This window comes from Oncorhynchus masou, chromosome 24, assembly GCF_036934945.1.
Source record: "Oncorhynchus masou masou isolate Uvic2021 chromosome 24, UVic_Omas_1.1, whole genome shotgun sequence".
NCBI lineage: Eukaryota > Metazoa > Chordata > Actinopteri > Salmoniformes > Salmonidae > Oncorhynchus > Oncorhynchus masou.
The window spans coordinates 18,532,584-18,555,538 of record NC_088235.1 but is presented as its reverse complement, the minus strand read 5'-3'; the positions used below and the strand labels follow the sequence as shown (position 1 = coordinate 18,555,538).

At 36.3% G+C, this 22,955-nt stretch overlaps 1 protein-coding gene across 2 annotated transcripts in view; it reads left to right on the top strand.

Annotated features, from left to right (window-relative positions):
* Positions 1–22,955, top strand: part of LOC135511879 (protein kinase C epsilon type) — a 282,479-nt gene that overhangs the window by 179,250 nt on the left and 80,274 nt on the right. For both annotated transcript variants that reach the window (XM_064933385.1, XM_064933383.1), the window contains one exon: positions 8,370–8,512. In XM_064933385.1, the coding sequence (XP_064789457.1) occupies positions 8,370–8,512 (143 nt within the window). The remainder of the gene's footprint in view (positions 1–8,369; positions 8,513–22,955) is intronic.

Below are 22,955 nucleotides of genomic sequence, written 5' to 3'. Positions count from 1 at the left end.
TCTCTCAGTCTGTAACCATGGTCTCTCTCTCAGTCAGTAACCATGGTGTCTCTCTCTCTCTCAGTCTCTTCAGTCAGTAACCATGGTCTCTCTCTCAGTCTGTAACCATGGTGTGTCTCTCAGTCAGTAACCATGTTGTCTCTCTCAGTCTGTAATCATGTCTCTCTCAGTCTGTAACCATGGTCTCTCTCTCAGTCTTTAACCATGGTCTCTCAGTCAGTAACCATGGTCTCTCTCAGTCTCTTAACCATGGTCTCTCTCAGTCTGTAACCATGGTGTCTCTCTCAGTCAGTAACCATGGTGTCTCTCTCAGTCAGTAACCATGGTCTCTCTCTCAGTCTGTAACCATGGTCTCTCTCAGTCTGTCAATCAGTAGTATCCATGGTCTCTCTCTCAGTCTGTAACCATGGTCTCTCTCAGTCTGTAATCATGAGGTCTATCTCTCAGTCAGTAACCATGGTCTAATCATGGTGTCTCTCTCAGTCTGTAAGCATGGTGTATCTCTCAGTCAGTAACCCTTGGTCTCTATCTCAGTCAGTAACCATGGTCTCTCTCAGTCAGTAACCCATGGTCTCTCTCTCAGTCTGTAACCATGGTCTCTCTCAGTCAGTAACCATGGTCTCTCTCAGTCTGTAACATGGTCTCTCTCAGTCAGTAACCATGGTCTCTCTCTCAGTCTGTAAGGTGAATGAACATGTGAGGTAACCATGGTCTCTCTCTCAGTCAGTAACCATGAACATGGTCTCTCTCAGTCAGTAACCATTGTGTCTCTCTCAGTCTGTAACCATGGTCTCAGTCTCTAAGGTGAATGAACATGTGAGGTAACCATGGTATCTCTCAGTCAGTAACCATGGTCTCTCTCAGTCAGTAACCATGGTCTCTCTCAGTCAGTAACCATGGTCTCTCTCAGTCTGTAACCATGGTGTTTCTCAGTCTGAAAGTCAGTATCCATGGTATCTCTCTCAGTCTGTAACCATGGTCTCTCTCAGTCTGTAAGGTGAATGAACATGTGAGGTAACCATGATATCTCTCAGTCAGTAACCATGGTGTCTCTCAGTCTCTAATCATGGTGTCTCTCTCAGTCAGTAGCCATGGTCTCTCTCAGTCAGTAACCATGGTCTCTCTCAGTCTGTAACCATGGTCTCTCTCTCAGCTGTAAGGTGAATTAACATGTGAGGTAACCATGGTCTCTCTCTCAGTCTGTAAGGTGAATGAACATGTCAGGTAACCTTGGTCTCTCTCTCAGTCAGTAACCATGGTCTCTGCCTGTCTGTAAGGTGAATGAACATGTGTAACCATGGTCTCTCTCAGTAAGCCATGGTGTAACCATGGTCTCTTTCAGTCTGTAACCATGGTCTGTAACCTCTCTCTCAGTCTGTAACTGTGGTCTCTCTCAGTCAGTAGCCATGGTCTCTCTCAGTCCATGGTCTCTCTCAGTCTGTAACCATGGTCTCTCTCTCAGTCTGTAAGGTGAATGAATATGTGAGGTAACAGTCAGGAACCATGGTCTCTCTCAGTCAGTAACCATGGTCTCTCTCTCAGTAACCATGGTCTCTCTCTCAGTCTGTAAGATGAATGAACATGTGAGGTAACCATGGTCTCTCTCAGTCTGTAACCATGGTCTCTCTCTCAGTCAGTAACCATGGTCTCTCTCTCTCTAACCATGGTCTCTCTCTCAGGCTGTAAGGTGAATTAACATGTGAGGTAACCATGGTCTCTCTCTCAGTCTGTAAGGTGAATGAACATGTGAGGTAACCATTGTCTATCTCAGTCAGTAACCATGATGTCTCTCTCAGTTTGTAAGGTGAATTAACATATTAGGTAACCATGGTCTCTCAGTCTGTAAGGTGAATGAACATGTGAGGTAACCATGGTCTCTCTCTCAGTCAGTAACCATGGTCTCTGCCTGTCTGTAAGGTGAATGAACATGTGAGGTATGGTCTCTCTGTCAGTGACCATGGTCTCTCTCAGTCAGTAGCCATTGTCTCTCTCAGTGGTCTCTTTCAGTCTGTAACCATGGTCTCTCTCTCAGTCTGTCGTGTCTCTCTCTCAGTCTGTAAGGAGAATGAATATGTGAGGTAACCATGGTAGCCATGGTCTCTCTCAGTCAGTAACCATGGTGTCTCTCTCAGTCAGTAACCATGGTTTCTCTCTCAGTCTGTAAGGTGAATGAACATGTGAGGTAACCATGGTCTATCTCTCAGTCTGTACGGTGAATGAACATGTGAGGTAACCATGGTCAGTCAGTAACCATGGTCTCTCTCTCAGTCTGTAACCATGATGTCTCTCTCAGTCTGTAAGGTGAATTAACATGTGAGGTAACCATGGTCTCTCTCAGTCTGTAAGGTGAATGAATATGTAGGTAACCATGGTCTCTCTCAGTCAGTAGCCATGGTCTCTCAGTCAGTAACCATGGTCTCTCTCTCAGTCAGTAACCATGGTCTCTCTCTCAGTCTGTAAGGTGAATGAATATGTGAGGTAACCATGGTCTCTATCAGTCAGTAGCCATGGTCTCTCTCAGTCAGTAACCATGGTCTCTCTCAGTCTGTAACCATGGTCTCTCTCTCAGTCTGTAACCATGGTCTATCTCTCAGTCTGTACGGTGAATGAACATGTGAGGTAACCATGGTATCTCTAAGTCAGTAACCATGGTCTATCTCAGTCAGTAACCATGGTCTCTCTCTCAGTCTGTAACCATGATGTCTCTCTCAGTCTGTAAGGTGAATTAACATGTGAGGTTTCTCTCTCAGTCTGTAAGGTGAATGAATATGTGAGGTAACCATGGTCTCTCTCAGTCAGTAGCCATGGTCTCTCTCAGTCAGTAACCATTGTCTCTCTCTCAGTCAGTAACCATGGTCTCTCTCTCAGTCTGTAAGTTGAATGAATATGAGGTAACCATGGTCTCTCTCAGTCTGTAGCCATGGTCTCTCTCAGTCAGTAACCATGGTCTCTCTCAGTCTGTAACCATGGTCTCTCTCTCAGTCTGTAACCATGGTCTCTCTCTCAGTCTGTAAGGTGAATGAATATGTGAGGTAACCATGGTCTCTCTCAGTCAGTAACCATTGTCTCTCTCTCAGTCAGTAACCATGGTCTCTCTCTGTCTGTAAGGTGAATGAACATGTGAGGTAACCATGGTCTATCTCTCAGTCTGTACGGTGAATGAACATGTGAGGTAACCATGGTATCTCTAAGTCAGTAACCATGGTCTATCTCAGTCAGTAACCATGGTCTCTCTCTCAGTCAGTAACCATGGTCTCTCTCTCAGTCTGTAACCATGATGTCTCTCTCAGTCTGTAAGGTGAATTAACATGTGAGGTAACCATGGTCTCTCTCTCAGTCTGTAAGGTGAATGAACATTTGAGGTAACCATGGTCTCTCTTTAAGTCAGTAACCATGGTCTCTCTCTCAGTCTGTAAGGTGAATGAACATTTGAGGTAACCATGGTCTATCTCTCAGTCTGTAAGATGAATGAACATGTGAGGTAACCATGGTCTCTCTCAGTCTGTAACCATGGTCTCTCTCAGTCAGTAACCATGGTCTCTCTCTCAGTCAGTAACCATGGTCTCTCTCTCAGGCTGTAAGGTGAATTAACATGTGAGGTAACCATGGTCATGGTCTCTGCCAGTCTGTAAGGTGAATGAACATGTCATGGGTAGTGACCATGGTCTCTCTCAGTCAGTAGCAATTGTCTCTCTCAGTCAGTAACCATGGTCTCTTTCAGTCTGTCTGCCTCAGTCTGTAACCGTGGGTCTGAATGAACATGTGAGGTAACCATGGTCTCTCTCAGTCAGGAACCATTGTCTCTCTCAGTCAGTAACCATGGTCTCTTCAGTCTGTAACCATGGTCTCTCTCTCAGTCTGTAAGGTGAATGAACCATGGTCTCTCAGTCTGTAAACATGGTCTCTCCCTGTCAGGTGTCTGTAACCATGGTCTCTCTCAGTCTGTAACCATGGTCTCTCTCAGTCTGTAACCATGGTCTCTCTCTCAGTCTGTAACCATGGTCTCTCTCTCAGTCTGTAAGGTGAATGAATATGTGAGGTAACCATGGTCTCTCTCAGTCAGTAACCATTGTCTCTCTCTCAGTCAGTAACCATGGTCTCTCTCTCAGTCTGTAAGGTGAATGAACATGTGAGGTAACCATGGTCTATCTCTCAGTCTGTAAGGTGAATGAACATGTGAGGTCACCATGGTCTCTCTCAGTCAGGAACCATGGTCTCTCTCTCAGTCAGTAACCATGGTCTCTCTCAGTCTGTAACCATGGTCTCTCTCAGTCTGTAAGGTGAATGAACATTTGAGGTAGTCTGTAAACATGGTCTCTCCCTGTCAGAATCATTTGTAACCATGGTCTCTCTCAGTCTCATGGAGTCAGTAACCATTGTCTCTCTCAGTCAGTAACCATGGTCTCTCTCTCAGTCAGTAACCATGGTCTCTCTCTCAGTCTGTAAGATGAATGAACATGTGAGGTAACCATGGTCTCTCTCAGTCTGTAACCATGGTCTCTCTCAGTCAGTAACCATGGTCTCTCTCTCAGTCAGTAACCATGGTCTCTCTCTCAGGCTGTAAGGTGAATTAACATGTGAGGTAACCATGGTCTCTCTCTCAGTCTGTAAGGTGAATGAACATGTGAGGTAACCATTGTCTATCTCAGTCAGTAACCATGATGTCTCTCTCAGTTTGTAAGGTGAATTAACATATGAGGTAACCATGGTCTCTCTCTCAGTCTGTAAGGTGAATGAACATGTGAGTTAACCATGGTCTCTCTCTCAGTCAGTAACCATGGTCTCTGCCTGTCTGTAAGGTGAATGAACATGTGAGGTAACCATGGTCTCTCTGTCAGTGACCATGGTCTCTCTCAGTCAGTAGCCATTGTCTCTCTCAGTCAGTAACCATGGTCTCTTTCAGTCTGTAACCATGGTCTCTCTCTCAGTCTGTAACCGTGGTCTCTCTCTCAGTCTGTAAGGTGAATGAATATGTGAGGTAACCATGGTCTCTCTCAGTCAGTAGCCATGGTCTCTCTCAGTCAGTAACCATGGTCTCTCTCTCAGTCAGTAACCATGGTTTCTCTCTCAGTCTGTAAGGTGAATGAACATGTGAGGTAACCATGGTCTATCTCTCAGTCTGTACGGTGAATGAACATGTGAGGTAACCATGGTATCTCTAAGTCAGTAACCATGGTCTCTCTCTCAGTCTGTAACCATGATGTCTCTCTCAGTCTGTAAGGTGAATTAACATGTGAGGTAACCATGGTCTCTCTCTCAGTCAGTAACCATGGTCTCTCCCTGTCTGTAAGGTGAATGAACATGTGAGGTAACCATGGTCTCTCTCAGTCAGTAACCATGGTCTCTTTCAGTCTGTAACCATGGTCTCTCTCTCAGTCTGTAACCGTGGTCTCTCTCTCAGTCTGTAAGGTGAATGAATATGTTAGGTAACCATGGTGTCTCTCAGTCAGTAACCATGGTCTCTCTCAGTCAGTAACCATTATCTCACTCTCAGTCGGTAACCATGGTCTCTCTCTCAGTCTGTAAGGTGAATGAACATGTGATGTAACCATGGTCTCTCTCAGTCAGTAACCATGGTCTCTCTCAGTCAGTAACCATGGTCTCTCTCTCAGTCTGTAACCATGATGTCTCTCTCAGTCTGTAAGGTGAATTAACATATGAGGTAACCATGGTCTCTCTCTCAGTCTGTAAGGTGAATGAACATGTGAGGTAACCATGGTCTCTCTCAGTCAGTGACCATGGTCTCTCTCAGTCAGTAACCATGGTCTCTTTCAGTCTGTAACCATGGTCTCTCTCTCAGTCTGTAACCGTGGTCTCTCTCAGTCAGTAACCATGGTCTCTCTCTCAGTCAGTAACCATGGTTTCTCTCTCAGTCTGTAAGGTGAATGAATATGTTAGGTAACCATGGTCTCTCTCAGTCAGTAGCCATGGTCTCTCTCAGTCAGTAACCATGGTCTCTCTCTCAGTCAGTAACCATGGTTTCTCTCTCAGTCTGTAAGGTGAATGAACATGTGAGGTAACCATGGTCTCTCTCAGTCTCTACGGTGAATGAATATGTGAGGTAACCATGGTATCTCTAAGTCAGTAACCATGGTCTCTCTCAGTAAGTAACCATGGTCTCTCTCAGTCTGTAAGGTGAATGAACATGTGAGGTAACCATGGTCTCTCTCAGTCTGTACGGTGAATGAACATGTGAGGTAACCATGGTATCTCTAAGTCAGTAACCATGGTCTCTCTCTCAGTCTGTAACCATGATGTCTCTCTCAGTCTGTAAGGTGAATTAACATGTGAGGTAACCATGGTCTCTCTCAGTCTGTAAGGTGAATGAATATGTGAGGTAACCATGGTCTCTCTCAGTCAGTAGCCATGGTCTCTCTCAGTCAGTAACCATTGTCTCTCTCTCAGTCAGTAACCATGGTCTCTCTCTCAGTCTGTAAGTTGAATGAATATGTGAGGTAACCATGGTCTCTCTCAGTCAGTAGCCATGGTCTCTCTCAGTCTGTAACCATGGTCTCTCTCTCAGTCTGTAACCATGGTCTCTCTCTCAGTCTGTAAGGTGAATGAACATGTGAGGTAACCATGGTCTCTCTCAGTCAGGAACCATGGTCTCTCTCTCAGTCAGTAACCATGGTCTCTCTCTCAGTCTGTAACCATGGTCTATCTCTCAGTCTGTAACCATGGTCTCTCTCTCAGTCTGTAACCATGGTCTATCTCTCAGTCTGTACGGTGAATGAACATGTGAGGTAACCATGGTATCTCTAAGTCAGTAACCATGGTCTATCTCAGTCAGTAACCATGGTCTCTCTCTCAGTCTGTAACCATGATGTCTCTCTCAGTCTGTAAGGTGAATTAACATGTGAGGTAACCATGGTCTCTCTCTCAGTCTGTAAGGTGAATGAACATTTGAGGTAACCATGGTCTCTCTTTAATTCAGTAACCATGGTCTCTCTCTCAGTCTGTAAGGTGAATGAACATTTGAGGTAACCATGGTCTCTCTCAGTCAGTAACCATGGTCTCTCTCTCAGTCAGTAACCATGGTCTCTCCCTGTCTGTAAGGTGAATGAACATGTGAGGTAACCATGGTCTCTCTCAGTCAGTAACCATGGTTTCTCTCTCAGTCTGTAAGGTGAATGAACATGTGAGGTAACCATGGTCTATCTCTCAGTCTGTACGGTGAATGAACATGTGAGGTAACCATGGTATCTCTAAGTCAGTAACCATGGTCTCTCTCTCAGTCAGTAACCATGGTCTCTCCCTGTCTGTAAGGTGAATGAACATGTGAGGTAACCATGGTCTCTCTCAGTCAGTAACCATGGTCTCTCTCTCAGTCAGTAACCATGGTCTCTCTCTCAGTCTGTAAGGTGAATGAACATGTGAGGTAACCATGGTCTCTCTCTCAGTCTGTACGGTGAATGAACATGTGAGGTAACCATGGTCTCTCTCAGTCAGTAACCATGGTCTCTCTCTCAGTCAGTAACCATGGTCTCTCTCTCAGTCTGTAAGGTGAATGAACATGTGAGGTAACCATGGTCTCTCTCAGTCAGTATCCATGGTCTCTCTCTCAGTCAGTAACCATGGTCTCTCTCTCAGTCTGTAAGGTGAATGAACATGTGAGGTAACCATGGTCTCTCTCAGTCAGTAACCATGGTCTCTCTCAGACAGTAACCATGGTCTCTATCTCTGTCTTTAACCATGGTCTCTCTCGGTCGGTAACCATGGTGTCTCTCTCTATCTGTAAGGTGAATGAACATGTGATGTAACCATGGTCTCTCTCAGTCAGTAACCATGGTCTCTCTCAGACAGTAACCATGGTCTCTATCTCAGTCTTTAACCATGGTCTCTCTCAGTCGGTAACCATGGTGTCTCTCTCTATCTGTAAGGTGAATGAACATGTGAGGTAACCATGGTCTCTCTCTCAGTCAGTAACCATGGTCTCTCTCTCAGTCTGTAAGGTGAATGAACATGTGAGGTAACCATGGTCTCTCTCAGTCAGTAACCATGGTCTCTCTCAGACAGTAACCATGGTCTCTATCTCAGTCTTTAACCATGGTCTCTCTCAGTCGGTAACCATGGTGTCTCTCTCTATCTGTAAGGTAAATGAACATGTGATGTAACCATGGTCTCTCTCAGTCAGTAACCATTGTCTCTCTCAGTCAGTAACCATAGTCTCTCTCTCAGTCTGTAACCATGGTCTCTCTCAGTCAGTAACCCTGGTCTCTCTCAGTCTGTAACCCTGGTCTCTCTCAGTCAGTAACCATGGTCTCTCTCAGTCAGTAACCATGGTATCTCTCTCAGTCAGTAACCATGGTCTCTCTCTCAGTCTGTAAGGTGAATGAACATGTGATGTAACCATGGTCTCTCTCTCTCAGTCTGTAAGGTGAATGTACACAGACGCTGTGAAAGTAACGTGGCTCCTAACTGTGGGGTGGACGCGAGGGGCATCGCCAAGGTTCTGTCTGACCTGGGGGTCACACCTGACAAGATCTCCAGCAGTGCCCAGAGGAGGAAAAAGGTTAGAGGGCACCACCATTGACACTGGGCACTGCCAGGATCAGGGGGCAGAGGTGAGGGGTTATGGTCAAGGAGTAGAGGCAGGGGTATGGGCAGGGGCAGAGGGCAACGGGAATGAGCAGGGTTAGGGGCGAGGAGGTAATGGGCACGGGGCAGGATTATGGGCAGGGGTATGGGCAGGGGTGAGTGGTATGGGGCAGGGGTATGGGCAGGAGGCAGGGATATGGGGCAGGGGTATATGCAGGGGTGAGTGGTAGGGGACAGGGGTATGTGGCAGGGTTGAGTGGTAGGGGGAAGGGGTATGGGGCAGGGGTATGGGCAGGGGTGAGTGGTAGGGGGCAGGGGTATTGGCAGGGGTGAGTGGAAGGGGGCAGGGGTATGGGGCAGGGGTATGGGCAGGGGTGAGTGGTATGGGGCAGGGGTATGGGCAGGGGTGGTAGGGGGAAGGGGTATGGGGCAGGGGTATGTGGCAGGGGGAAGGGGTATGGGGCAGGGGTATGGGCAGGGGTGAGTGGTAGGGGGCAGGGGTATGGGGCAGGGGTATGGGCAGGGGTGAGTGGAAGGGGGCAGGGGTATGGGCAGGGGTGAGTTGTAGGGGGCAGGGGTAGGGGCATGGGGCAAGGTGTATGGGCAGGGGTGAGGAGCAGGGGCAGGACTGAGGGGTAGGGTGTATGGGCAGGGGATAGGTGGCTGGGGGAGAGGCGAGGGGTATCGGCAAGGGCAACAATTGATGACAATTCAGATTCATTAAATGTGTACAGAATGTCCTCAATGAGACAATTAATTTAGCAGCAGTCACAGTGCACACACATTTCCCCTGCCCCCTAATCCTAATCGTACCCCTTGCCCCTGCCCAGATATAATTCTACTGGATGTAATTATACTCAACAGTATAACTATACTGGATAGAATTATACTGGATAGAATTATACTGGATATAATTATTCTGGATAGAAAGATTATAGATAGAATTATATTGGATAGAATGATTATATATATATAATTATTCTGGATATAATTATACTGGATATAATTAATCTGAATAGAATTAGACTGGATAGAATTATACTAGATAGAATGATTATGGATATAATTATACTGGAAAGAATGATTATAGATTGAATTATACTGGACTAAATTGTAATGGTTAGAATTATACTGGATATAATTACACTGGATAGAATTATACTATATAGAAGTATGCTAGATAGAATGATTATGGATAGAATTACACTGGATAGAATTATACTATATAGAAGTATGCTAGATAGAATGAATATGGATAGAATTATACTGGATAGAATTATACTGTAACGACGTTCTTCTTTTGTAGAATGAGAGTTGGACCGAAATGCAGCGTGTAGGTTACTCATGTTTAATAGTGAAACAAACAAAACGAACTATACATGAATAACAAATAAATACAAAACAACAAACGGAACGTGAAACCTATTACAGCCTGACTGGTGAAATTAACACAGAGACAGGAACAATCACCCACGAAATACACAGTGAAACCCAGGCTACCTAAATACGGTTCCCAATCAGAGACAACGAGAATCACCTGACTCTGATTGAGAACCGCCTCAGGCAGCCAAACCTATTAAACACACACACCCCTAATCAGCTACAATCCCAAATACTACAAACCCCAACACGAAAATACAATACATAAACCCATGTCACACCCTGGCCTGACTAACTAATAAACTAAAACACACAATACTAAGACCAAGGCGTGACATATACTGGATAGAATGATTAAAGATTTAATTATACTGTATATAATTATACTGGATAGAATGTTTATGGATTGAATTATACTATATATTATTATACTGGATAGAATTATACTGGATAGATTATTCTGGATCGAAATACTGGATAGAATGATACTGGACAGAATTAGACTGGATAGAATTATACTATATATAATTATACTTGGGTAGAATTATACTGGATTGAATGATTATGTATATAATTATCCTGTAAAGAATGATTATAGATTCAATTATACTGGACTGAATTATAATGGATAGAATTATACTGGATAGACAGATTATGGATATAATTACACTGGATAGATTTATACTATATAGAAGTATCCTGGATAGAATGATTATGGATATAATTATACTGGATAGAATTATACTGGATAGAATTATGCTGGATAGAATTATACTGGATAGAATGATTATGGATATAATTATACTGGATAGAATGTTTATGGATATAATTAGACTGGATAGATTGATTATGGAAAGAATTATACTGGATAGAATGATTATGGATAGAATTATACTGGATATAATTATACTGGATATAATGATTATGGACAGAATTTTACTGGATAGAATTATACTGGGTAGAATTAGACTGGATAGAATGTTTATGGAAAGAATTATACTGGATAGAATGATTATGGATAGAATTATACTGGATAGAATTATTCTGGATAGAATTATACTGGATAGAATGAATATGGATAGAATTATACTGGACAGAATGATTATGGATAGAATTATACTGGATATAGTGATTATGGATAGAATAAGACTGGATAGAATGTTTATGGATAGAATTATACTGTATAGAATGATTATGTAAAGAATTATACTGGATAGAATGATTATGGATAGAATTATACTGGATAGAATGATTATGGATAGAATTTGACTGGATAGAATGATTATGGAAATAATTATACTGGATAGAATGATTATGGAAAGAATTATACTGAATAGCGAATGATTATGGATAGAATTAGACTGGATAGAATGTTTATGGATAGAATTATACTGGATAGATTTATACTGGATAGAATGTTTATGGATAGAATTATACTGGATAGAATGATTATGGATAGAATTATACTGGATAGAATGATTATGGATAGAATTATACTGGATAGAATGATTATGGATAGAATTATACTGGATAGAATTAGACTGGGTAGAATTATACTGGATATAATGTTTATGGAAAGAATTATACTGGATATAATGTTTATGGAAATAATTATACTGGATAGAATGATTATGGATAGAATTATACTGGATAGAATGATTATGGATAGAATTATACTGGATATAATGAACATGGATAGAATTATACTGGATAGAATGATTATGGATAGAATTATACTGGATAGAATTATATGGATAGAATATGCTGGAATTATACTGGATATAATGATTATGGATAGAATTATACTGATTATGGATAGAATTATACTGGATAGAATGTTTATGGATATAATTAGACTGGATAGATTGATTATGGAAAGAATTATACTGGATAGAATGATTATGGATAGAATTATACTGGATATAATTATACTGGATATAATTATACTGGATATAATGATTATGGACAGAATTTTACTGGGTAGAATTAGACTGGATAGGATGTTTATGGAAAGAATTATACTGGATAGAATGATTATGGATATAATTATACTGGATAGAATTATACTGGATAGAAATGAAATAATTATACTATAGAATGATTATGGAATGAATTATACTGGATAGAATTATACTGGATAGAATTATTCTGGATAGAATTATACTGGATAGAATTATACTGGGTAGAATTATACTGGATAGAATGAATATGGATAGAATTATACTGGACAGAATGATTATGGATAGAATTATACTGGATAGAATGATTATGTAAAGAATTATACTGGATAGAATGATTATGGATAGAATTATACTGGATAGAATTAGACTGGGCAGAATTATACTGGATATAATGTTTATGGAAAGAATTATACTGGAGAGAATGATTATGGATAGAATTATACTGGATAGAATTATACTGGTTAGAATGATTATGGATAGAATTATACTGGATAGAATTATACTGGATAGAATGATTACAGATTGAATTATACTGTATATAATTATACTGGATAGAATGTTTATGGATATAATTATACTGGATAGAATTATACTGGATAGAATGATTATGATTGAATTATACTATATATAATTATACTGGATAGAATTATACTGGATAGATTATGGATCGAAATACTGGATAGAATGATACTGGACAGAATTAGACTGGATAGAATTATACTATATATAATTATACTTGGGTAGGATAGAATGATTATGGAATGAATTATACTGGATAGAATTATATGGAATTATACTGGGTAGAATTATACTGGATAGAATGAATATGGATAGAATTATACTGTATAGAATTATATAGAATTTTACTGGATAGAATTTTACTGGATAGAATGAATATGGATAGAATTATACTGGACAGATGATTATGGATAGAATTATACAGGATATAGTGATTATGGATAGAATAAGACTGGATAGAATGTTTATGGATAGAATTATACTAGAATGATTATGTAAAGAATTATACTGGATAGAATGATTATGGATAGAATTATACTGATAGAATGATTATGGATAGAATTATACTGTATAGAATGATTATGGATATTTGACTGGATAGAATGATTATGGAAATAATTATACTGGATAGAATGATTATGGAAAGAATTATACTGAATAGAGAATGATTATGGATAGAATTAGACTGGATAGAAATTATGATAATGGATAGAATTATACTGGATAGAATGCTTATGGATAGAATTATACTGGATAGAATGATTATGGATAGAATGATTATGGATAGAATTAGACTGGATAGAATGCTTATGGATAGAATTATACTGGATAGAATTATACTGGATAGAATGATTATGGATAGAATTATACTGGATAGAATTAGACTGGGTAGAATTATACTGGATATAATGTTTATGGAAAGAATTATACTGGAGAGAATGATTATGGATAGAATTATACTGGATAGAATTATACTGGATAGAATGATTATGGATATAATTATACTGGATGTAATGAATATGGATAGAATTATACTGGATATAATGATTATGGAAAGAATTATACTGGAGAGAATGATTATGGATAGAATTATACTGGATAGAATTATACTGGTTAGAATGATTATGGATAGAATTATACTGGATAGAATTATACTGGATAGAATGATTACAGATTGAATTATACTGTATATAATTATACTGGATAGAATGTTTATGGATATAATTATACTGGATAGAATTATACTGGATAGAATGATTATAGATTGAATTATACTATATATAATTATACTGGATAGAATTATACTGGATAGATTATTCTGGATCGAAATACTGGATAGAATGATACTGGACAGAATTAGACTGGATAGAATTATACTATATATAATTATACTTGGGTAGAATTATACTGGATAGAATGATTATGGAATGAATTATACTGGATAGAATTATACTGGATAGAATTATACTGGGTAGAATTATACTGGATAGAATGAATATGGATAGAATTATACTGTATAGAATTATACTGGGTAGAATTTTACTGGATAGAATGAATATGGATAGAATTATACTGGACAGAATGATTATGGATAGAATTATACAGGATATAGTGATTATGGATAGAATAAGACTGGATAGAATGTTTATGGATAGAATTATACTGTATAGAATGATTATGTAAAGAATTATACTGGATAGAATGATTATGGATAGAATTATACTGGATAGAATGATTATGTATAGAATTATACTGTATAGAATGATTATGGATAGAATTTGACTGGATAGAATGATTATGGAAATAATTATACTGGATAGAATGATTATGGAAAGAATTATACTGAATAGAGAATGATTATGGATAGAATTAGACTGGATAGAATTGTACTGGATAGAATGATAATGGATAGAATTATACTGGATAGAATGCTTATGGATAGAATGATTATGGATAGAATTAGACTGGATAGAATGCTTATGGATAGAATTATACTGGATAGAATTATACTGGATAGAATGATTATGGATAGAATTATACTGGATAGAATTAGACTGGGTAGAATTATACTGGATATAATGTTTATGGAAAGAATTATACTGGAGAGAATGATTATGGATAGAATTATACTGGATAGAATTATACTGGATAGAATGATTATGGATATAATTATACTGGATGTAATGAATATGGATAGAATTATACTGGATATAATGATTATGGATAGAATTATACTGGATAGAATTAGACTGGATATAATGTTTATGGAAAGAATTTTACTGGAGAGAATGATTATGGATAGAATTATACTGGATAGAATTATACTGGATAGAATGATTATGGATAGAATTATACTGGATATAATGAATATGGATAGAATTATACTGGATAGAATGATTATGGATATAATTATACTGGATAGAATTATACTGGATAGAATTATACTGGATAGAATGATTATGGATAGAATTATACTGGATAGAATGATTATGGATATAATTATACTGGATAGAATGATTATGGATAGAATTATACTGGATAGAATGATTATGGATATAATTATACAGGATAGACTGATTATGGAATGAATTATACTGGATATAATTATTATGGATATAATTATACAGGATAGACTGATTATGGATTGAATTATACTGGATATCATGATTATGGATATAATTATACAGGATAGACTGATTATGGAATGAATTATACTGGATATCATGATTATGGATATAATTACACAGGATAGACTGATTATGGAATGAATTATACTGGATATCATAATTATTGATATAATTATACTGGATAGAATGATTATGAATATTATTATACTGGATAGAATTATGGATAGAATGATATATGGATATAATTATACTGGATAGAAAGATTATAGTACGGAATAGAATTTTACTGGATATATGATTAATTAATTACTTGATAGGATATAATGATTTATGGATAGAATTATACTGGATAGATTTAGACTGGATATAATTATACTGGATAGAATTATACTGGATAGAATGATTATGGATAGAATTATACTGGATAGAATTAGAATGGATAGAATTAGAATGGATCGAATTATCATGGATAGAATTATACTGGATAGAATTTTACTGGATAGAATGATTATGGATAGAATTATACTGGATAGAATTATACTGGATAGAATTATACTGATACAGGATACAGGATAGACAGATTATGTAAATATTAGGAATACTAGGGATAAGTAATATAATGATAGATGCACTATTGTAAATGGATCAGAAGGTGAATTATACTGGATAGAATGATTATGTAAATGATAGAATTATACTGGATATTAATTATACAAGATAGAATGATATGAATATAATTATACTGGATGGATAGAATGATTATGGATAGAATTATACTGGATAGAATGATTACTGGATAGAATTATACTGGATATAATATACTGGATATAATTATACTGGATATAATTATACTGGATAGAATTATATGGATAGAATTATACTGGATAGATATAGAAATACTGGATAGAATTATACTGGATAGAATTGTACTGGATCGAATTATATGGATAGAATTAATGGATAGAATTCTGGATAGAATTATACAGGATAGAATTATACTGGATAGAATTGTACTGGATAGAATGATTGGATGAATTATACTGGATAGAATGATAATGGATAGAATTATACTGGATAGAAATTAATACTGGATAGAATTATACTGGATAGAATTATGGATAGAATGAATGATTATATGAATTATACTGGATAGAATGGATATGATAATGGATAGAATTATACTGGATAGAATTATACTGGATAGAATTGTACTGGATAGAATTGTACTGGATAGAATGATAATGGATAGAATTATACTGGATAGAATTAGAATGGATAGAATTATACTGGATAGAATTATACTGGATATAATTATACTGGATAGAATTATAGTTGATAGAATTATACTGGATATAATTATACTGGATAGAATTATAATTGATAGAATTATACTGGATATAATTATAGTAGATTGAATGTTTATGGATAGAATTATTCTGGATAGAATTACACAAGATAGAATGATTATGTATAGAATTATACTGGATAGAATTAAACTGGATAGAATTATACTGGATTGAATGAATATGCATAGAATTATGCTGGATAGAATTATACTGGATAGAATGAATATGGATAGAATTATACAGGATATAATTATTATGGATAGAAATATCCTGGATAAAATTTTACTGGATAGATTGATTATGGATATAATTATACTGGATAGAATAATTATGGATATAATTAAACTGGATAGAATGAATATGGATAGTATGAATATGGATAGAATTATACTGGATAGAATTATACTGGATAGAATGAATATGGATAGTATGAATATGGATAGAATTACACTGGATAGAATTATACTGGACATAATGATTGTTGATATAATTATACTGGATAGAATTATCCTGGATAGAATGATTATGGATAGAATTATACTGGATAGAATTATACTGGATAGAATGATTCTGGATAGAATTATACAGGATAGAATTATCCAAGATAGAATGATTATGAATATAATTATACTGGATAGAATTATACAGGACAGAATAATTATGGATAGAAAGATTATGGATATAATTTTACTGAATATAATTTTACTGGATATAATTTTACTGGATATAATGATTATGGATATAATTATGCTGGATAGAATTATACTGGATAGAATTATACTGGATAGAATCATACTGGATAGAATTATACTGGATAGAATGAGTATGGATAGAATTATAGTGGATCGAATTAGAATGGATAGAATTATACTGGATCGAATTATACTGGATCAAATTATACTGGATAGAATTATACTGGATCGAATTATACTGGATAGAATTGTACTGGATAGAATGATAATGGATAGAATTATACTGGATAGAATTAGAATGGATAGAATTATACTGGATAGAATTATCCTGGATAGAATTATACTGGATAGAATTGTACTGGATAGAATTGTACTGGATAGTATGATTATGGATATAGTTTTACTGGATATAGTTTTACTGGATATAATTATACTGGATAGATTGATTGTGGATAGAATTATACTGGATAGAATTAGAATGGATAGAATTATACTGGATCGAATTAGACTGGATAGAATGATTGTGGATAGAATTAGAATGGATAGAATTATAGTGGCAAGAATGTCTATGGATATAATTATTCTGGATATAATTATACTGGATAGAATGATTATGTATAGAATTATACTGTATACAATTATACTGGATATAATTATACTGTATAGAATGAATATGGATAGAATTATACAGGATATAATTATTATGAATAGAAATATCCTGGATAGAATTTTACTGGATAGATTGATTATGGATATAATTATACTGGATAGAATGAATATGGATAGAATTATACAGGATATAATTATTATGGATAGAAATATCCTGGATAGAATTTTCCTGGATAGATTGATTATGGATATAATTATACTGGATAGAATTATTATGGATATAATTATACTGGATAGAATGATTATGGATAGAATTTTACTGGATAGAATTATACTGGATAGAATGAATATGGACGGAATTATACAGGATATAATTATTATGGATAGAAATATCCTGGATAGAATTTTACTGGATAGATTGATTATGGATATAATTATACTGGATAGAATAATTATGGATATAATTATACTGGATAGAATGAATATGGATAGTATGAATATGGATAGAATTATACTGGATAGAATTATACTGGATAGAATGAATATGGATAGTATGAATATGGATAGAATTACACTGGATAGAATTATACTGGACATAATGATTGTTGATATAATTATTAGAATTATCCTGGATAGAATGATTATGGATAGAATTATACTGGATAGAATTATACTGGATATGAATGAATTATACAGGATAGAATTATCCAAGAGAATGATTATGAATATAATTATACTGGATAGAATTATACAGGACAGAATAATTATGGATAGAAAGATTATGGATATAATTTTACTGAATATAATTTTACTGGATATAATGATTATGGATATAATTATGCTGGATAGAATTATACTGGATAGAATTATACTGGATAGAATCATACTGGATAGAATTATACTGGATTGAATGAGTATGGATAGAATTATAGTGGATCGAATTAGAATGGATAGAATTATACTGGATCGAATTATACTGGATCAAATTATACTGGATAGAATTATACTGGATCGAATTATACTGGATAGAATTGTACTGGATAGAATGATAATGGATAGAATTATACTGGATAGAATTAGAATGGATAGAATTATACTGGATAGAATTATCCTGGATAGAATTATACTGGATAGAATTGTACTGGATAGAATTGTACTGGATAGTATGATTATGGATATAGTTTTACTGGATATAATTATACTGGATAGATTGATTGTGGATAGAATTATACTGGATAGAATTAGAATGGATAGAATTATACTGGATCGAATTAGACTGGATAGAATGATTGTGGATAGAATTAGAATGGATAGAATTATAGTGGCAAGAATGTTTATGGATATAATTATTCTGGATATAATTATACTGGATAGAATGATTATGTATAGAATTATACTGTATAGAATTATACTGGATATAATTATACTGGATATAATTATACTGTATAGAATGAATATGGATAGAATTATACAGGATATAATTATTATGAATAGAAATATCCTGGATAGAATTTTACTGGATAGATCGATTATGGATATAATTATACTGGATAGAATGAATATGGATAGAATTATACAGGATATAATTATTATGGATAGAAATATCCTGGATAGAATTTTCCTGGATAGATTGATTATGGATATAATTATACTGGATAGAATTATTATGGATATAATTATACTGGATAGAATGATTATGGATAGAATTTTACTGGATAGAATTATACTGGATAGAATGAATATGGACGGAATTATACAGGATATAATTATTATGGATAGAAATATCCTGGATAGAATTATACTGGATAGAATGATTTTGGAAAGAATTATACTGGATAGAATGATTTTGGAAAGAATTATACTGGATGGAATGAATATGGATGTAATTATACTGGATAGATTGATTATGGATAAAATTATACTGGATGGAATGATTATGGATATAATTTTACTGGATGGAATGATTATGGATGTAATTGTACTGGATAGAATGATTATGCATATAATTATACTGGATGGAATGATTATGGATATAATTATAATGTATGGAATGATTATGGATGTAATTATACGGGATAGATTGATTATGGATATAATTTTACTGGATAGAATTATACTGGATAGAATGTTTATGGAAAGAATTATACTGGATGGAATGATTATGGATAGAATTATACTGGATAGACAGATTATGGATGTAATTATACTGGTTAGAATTATACTGGATAGAATTATACTTGATAGAATTAGACTGGATAGAATTATACTGGATAGAATTATACTTGATAGAATGATTAACAAACAGGTCACTGACCATCTCGAATCCCACCGTACCTTCTCCGCTATGCAATCTGGTTTCCGAGCCGGTCATAATTATTCTGGATAGAATTACACAGGATATAATGATTATTTATAGAATTATAATGGATAGAATTAAAATGGATGGAATTATTCTGGATAGAATGAATATGGATAGAATGAATATGGATAGAATTATGCTGGATAGAATTATACGGGATACAATGAATATGGATAGAATGAATATGGATAAAATTACACTGGATAGAATTATACTGGATATAATTATACTGGGTAGATTGATTATGGATAGAAATATACTGGATAGAATTTTACTGGATAGAATGATTATGGATAGAATTTTACTGGATAGAATTATACTGTATATAATGTTTATGGATAGAATTTCACTGGATAGAATGATTATGGATAGAATTATACTGGATGGAATGATTGTGGATATAATTATACTGCATATAATTATACTGGATATACAGATTATGGATGTAATTATACTGGAAAGATTTAGACCTGGATATAATTATACTGGATAAAATGAATGTGGATAGAACAGGATAGAATTATACAGGATAGAATTATACTGGAAAGATTTGGACCTGGATAGAATTATACTGGATTGAATTAGACTGGATAGAATTGGAATGGATAGAATTAGACTGGATAGAATTATACTGGATCAAATTATACTGGATCAAATTATACTGGATCAAATTATACTGGATCGAATTATACAGGATCGAATTATTCAGGATAGATTTGTACTATATAGGATTATACTGGATAGAATGATTATGGATATAATTATACTGGATAGAATTATGGTGGATAGAATTATACTGGATAGAATGATTATGGATAGAATTATACTGGTTAGAATTATACTGGATAGAATTATACTTGATAGAATTAGACTGGATAGAATTATACTGGATAGAATTAAACTTAATAGAATGATTAACAAACAGGTCACTGACCATCTCGAATCCCACCTTCTCCGCTATGCAATCTGGTTTCCGAGCCGGTCACGGGTGCACCTCAGCCACACTCAAGGTACTAAACGACATCATAACCGCCATCGATAAAAGACAGTACTGTGCAGCCGTCTTCATCGACCTTGCCAAGGCTTTCGACTCTGTCAATCACCATATTCTTATCGGCAGACTCAGTAGCCTCGGTTTTTCGGATGACTGCCTTGCCTGGTTCACCAATTACTTTGCAGACAGAGTTCAGTGTGTCAAATAGGAGGGCATGCTGTCCGGTCCTCTGGCAGTCTCTATGGGGGTGCCACAGGGTTCAATTCTCGGGCCGACTCTTTTCTCTGTATATATCAATGATGTTGCTCTTGCTGCGGGCGATTCCCTGATCCACCTCTACGCAGACGACACCATTCTATATACTTTCGGCCCGTCATTGGACACTGTGCTATCTAACCTCCAAACGAGCTTCAATGCCATACAACACTCCTTCCGTGGCCTCCAACTGCTCTTAAACGCTAGTAAAACCAAATGCATGCTTTTCAACCGATCGCTGCCTGCACCCGCTTGCCCGACTAGCATCACCACACTGGATGGTTCCGACCTTGAATATGTGGACACCTATAAGTACCTAGGTGTCTGGCTAGACTGCAAACTCTCCTTCCAGACCCATATCAAACATCTCCAATCGAAAATCAAATCAAGAGTCGGCTTTCTATTCCGTAACAAAGCCTCCTTCACTCACGCTGCCAAGCTTACCTAGTAAAACTGACTATCCTACCGATCCTCGACTTCGGCGATGTCATCTACAAAATTGCTTCCAACACTCTTCTCAGCAAACTGGATGCAGTTTATCACAGTGCCATCCGTTTTGTCACTAAAGCACCTTATACTACCCACCACTGCGACTTGTATGCTCTAGTCGGCTGGCCCTCGCTACATATTCGTCGCAAGACCCACTGGCTCCAGGTCGTCTACAAGGCCATGCTAGGTAAAGCTCCGCCTTATCTCAGTTCACTGGTCACAATGGCAACACCCATCCGTAGCACGTGCTCCAGCAGGTGTATCTCACTGATCATCCCTAAAGCCAACACCTCATTCGGCCGCCTTTCGTTCCAGTACTCTGCTGCCTGTGACTGGAACTAATTGCAAAAATCGCTGAAGTTGGAGACCTTTATCTCCCTCACCAACTTCAAACATCAGCTATCTGAGCAGCTAACCGATCGCTGCAGCTGTACATAATCTATTGGTAAATGGCCCACCCATTTTCACCTACCTCATCCCCACAGTTTTTATTTTATTTATTTACTTTATACTGGATAGAATTATACTGGATAGAATGATTACAGATATAATTATACTGGATATAATTATCCTGGATATAATGATTATGGATAGAATTATACTTGATAGAATTATTCTGGATATAATTATACTGGCTAGAATGATTGTGGATAGAATTAGACTGGATAGAATTATAGTGGATAGAATTATACTGGATAGAATCATACTGGATAGAATGATTGTGCATATAATTAGAATGTATAGAATTATACTGGATAGAATTATACTGGATAGAATTATACTGGATAGAATTATAGTTGATAGAATTATACTGGATACAATTATAGTTGATAGAATTATACTGGATATAATTATAGTGGATTGAATGTTTATTGATATAATTATTCTGGATAGAATTACACAGGATATAATGATTATTAATATAATTATAATGGATAGAATTAAAATGGATGGAATTATTCTGGATAGAATGAATATGGATAGAATGAATATGGATAGAATTATACGGGATACAATGAATATGGATAGAATGAGTATGGATAGAATTATACTGGATAGAATGAATATAGATAGAATGAATATGGATAGAATTACACTGGATAGAATTATACTGGATATAATTATAATGGGTAGATTGATTATGGATAGAAATATACTGGGTAGAATTTTACTGGATAGAATTATA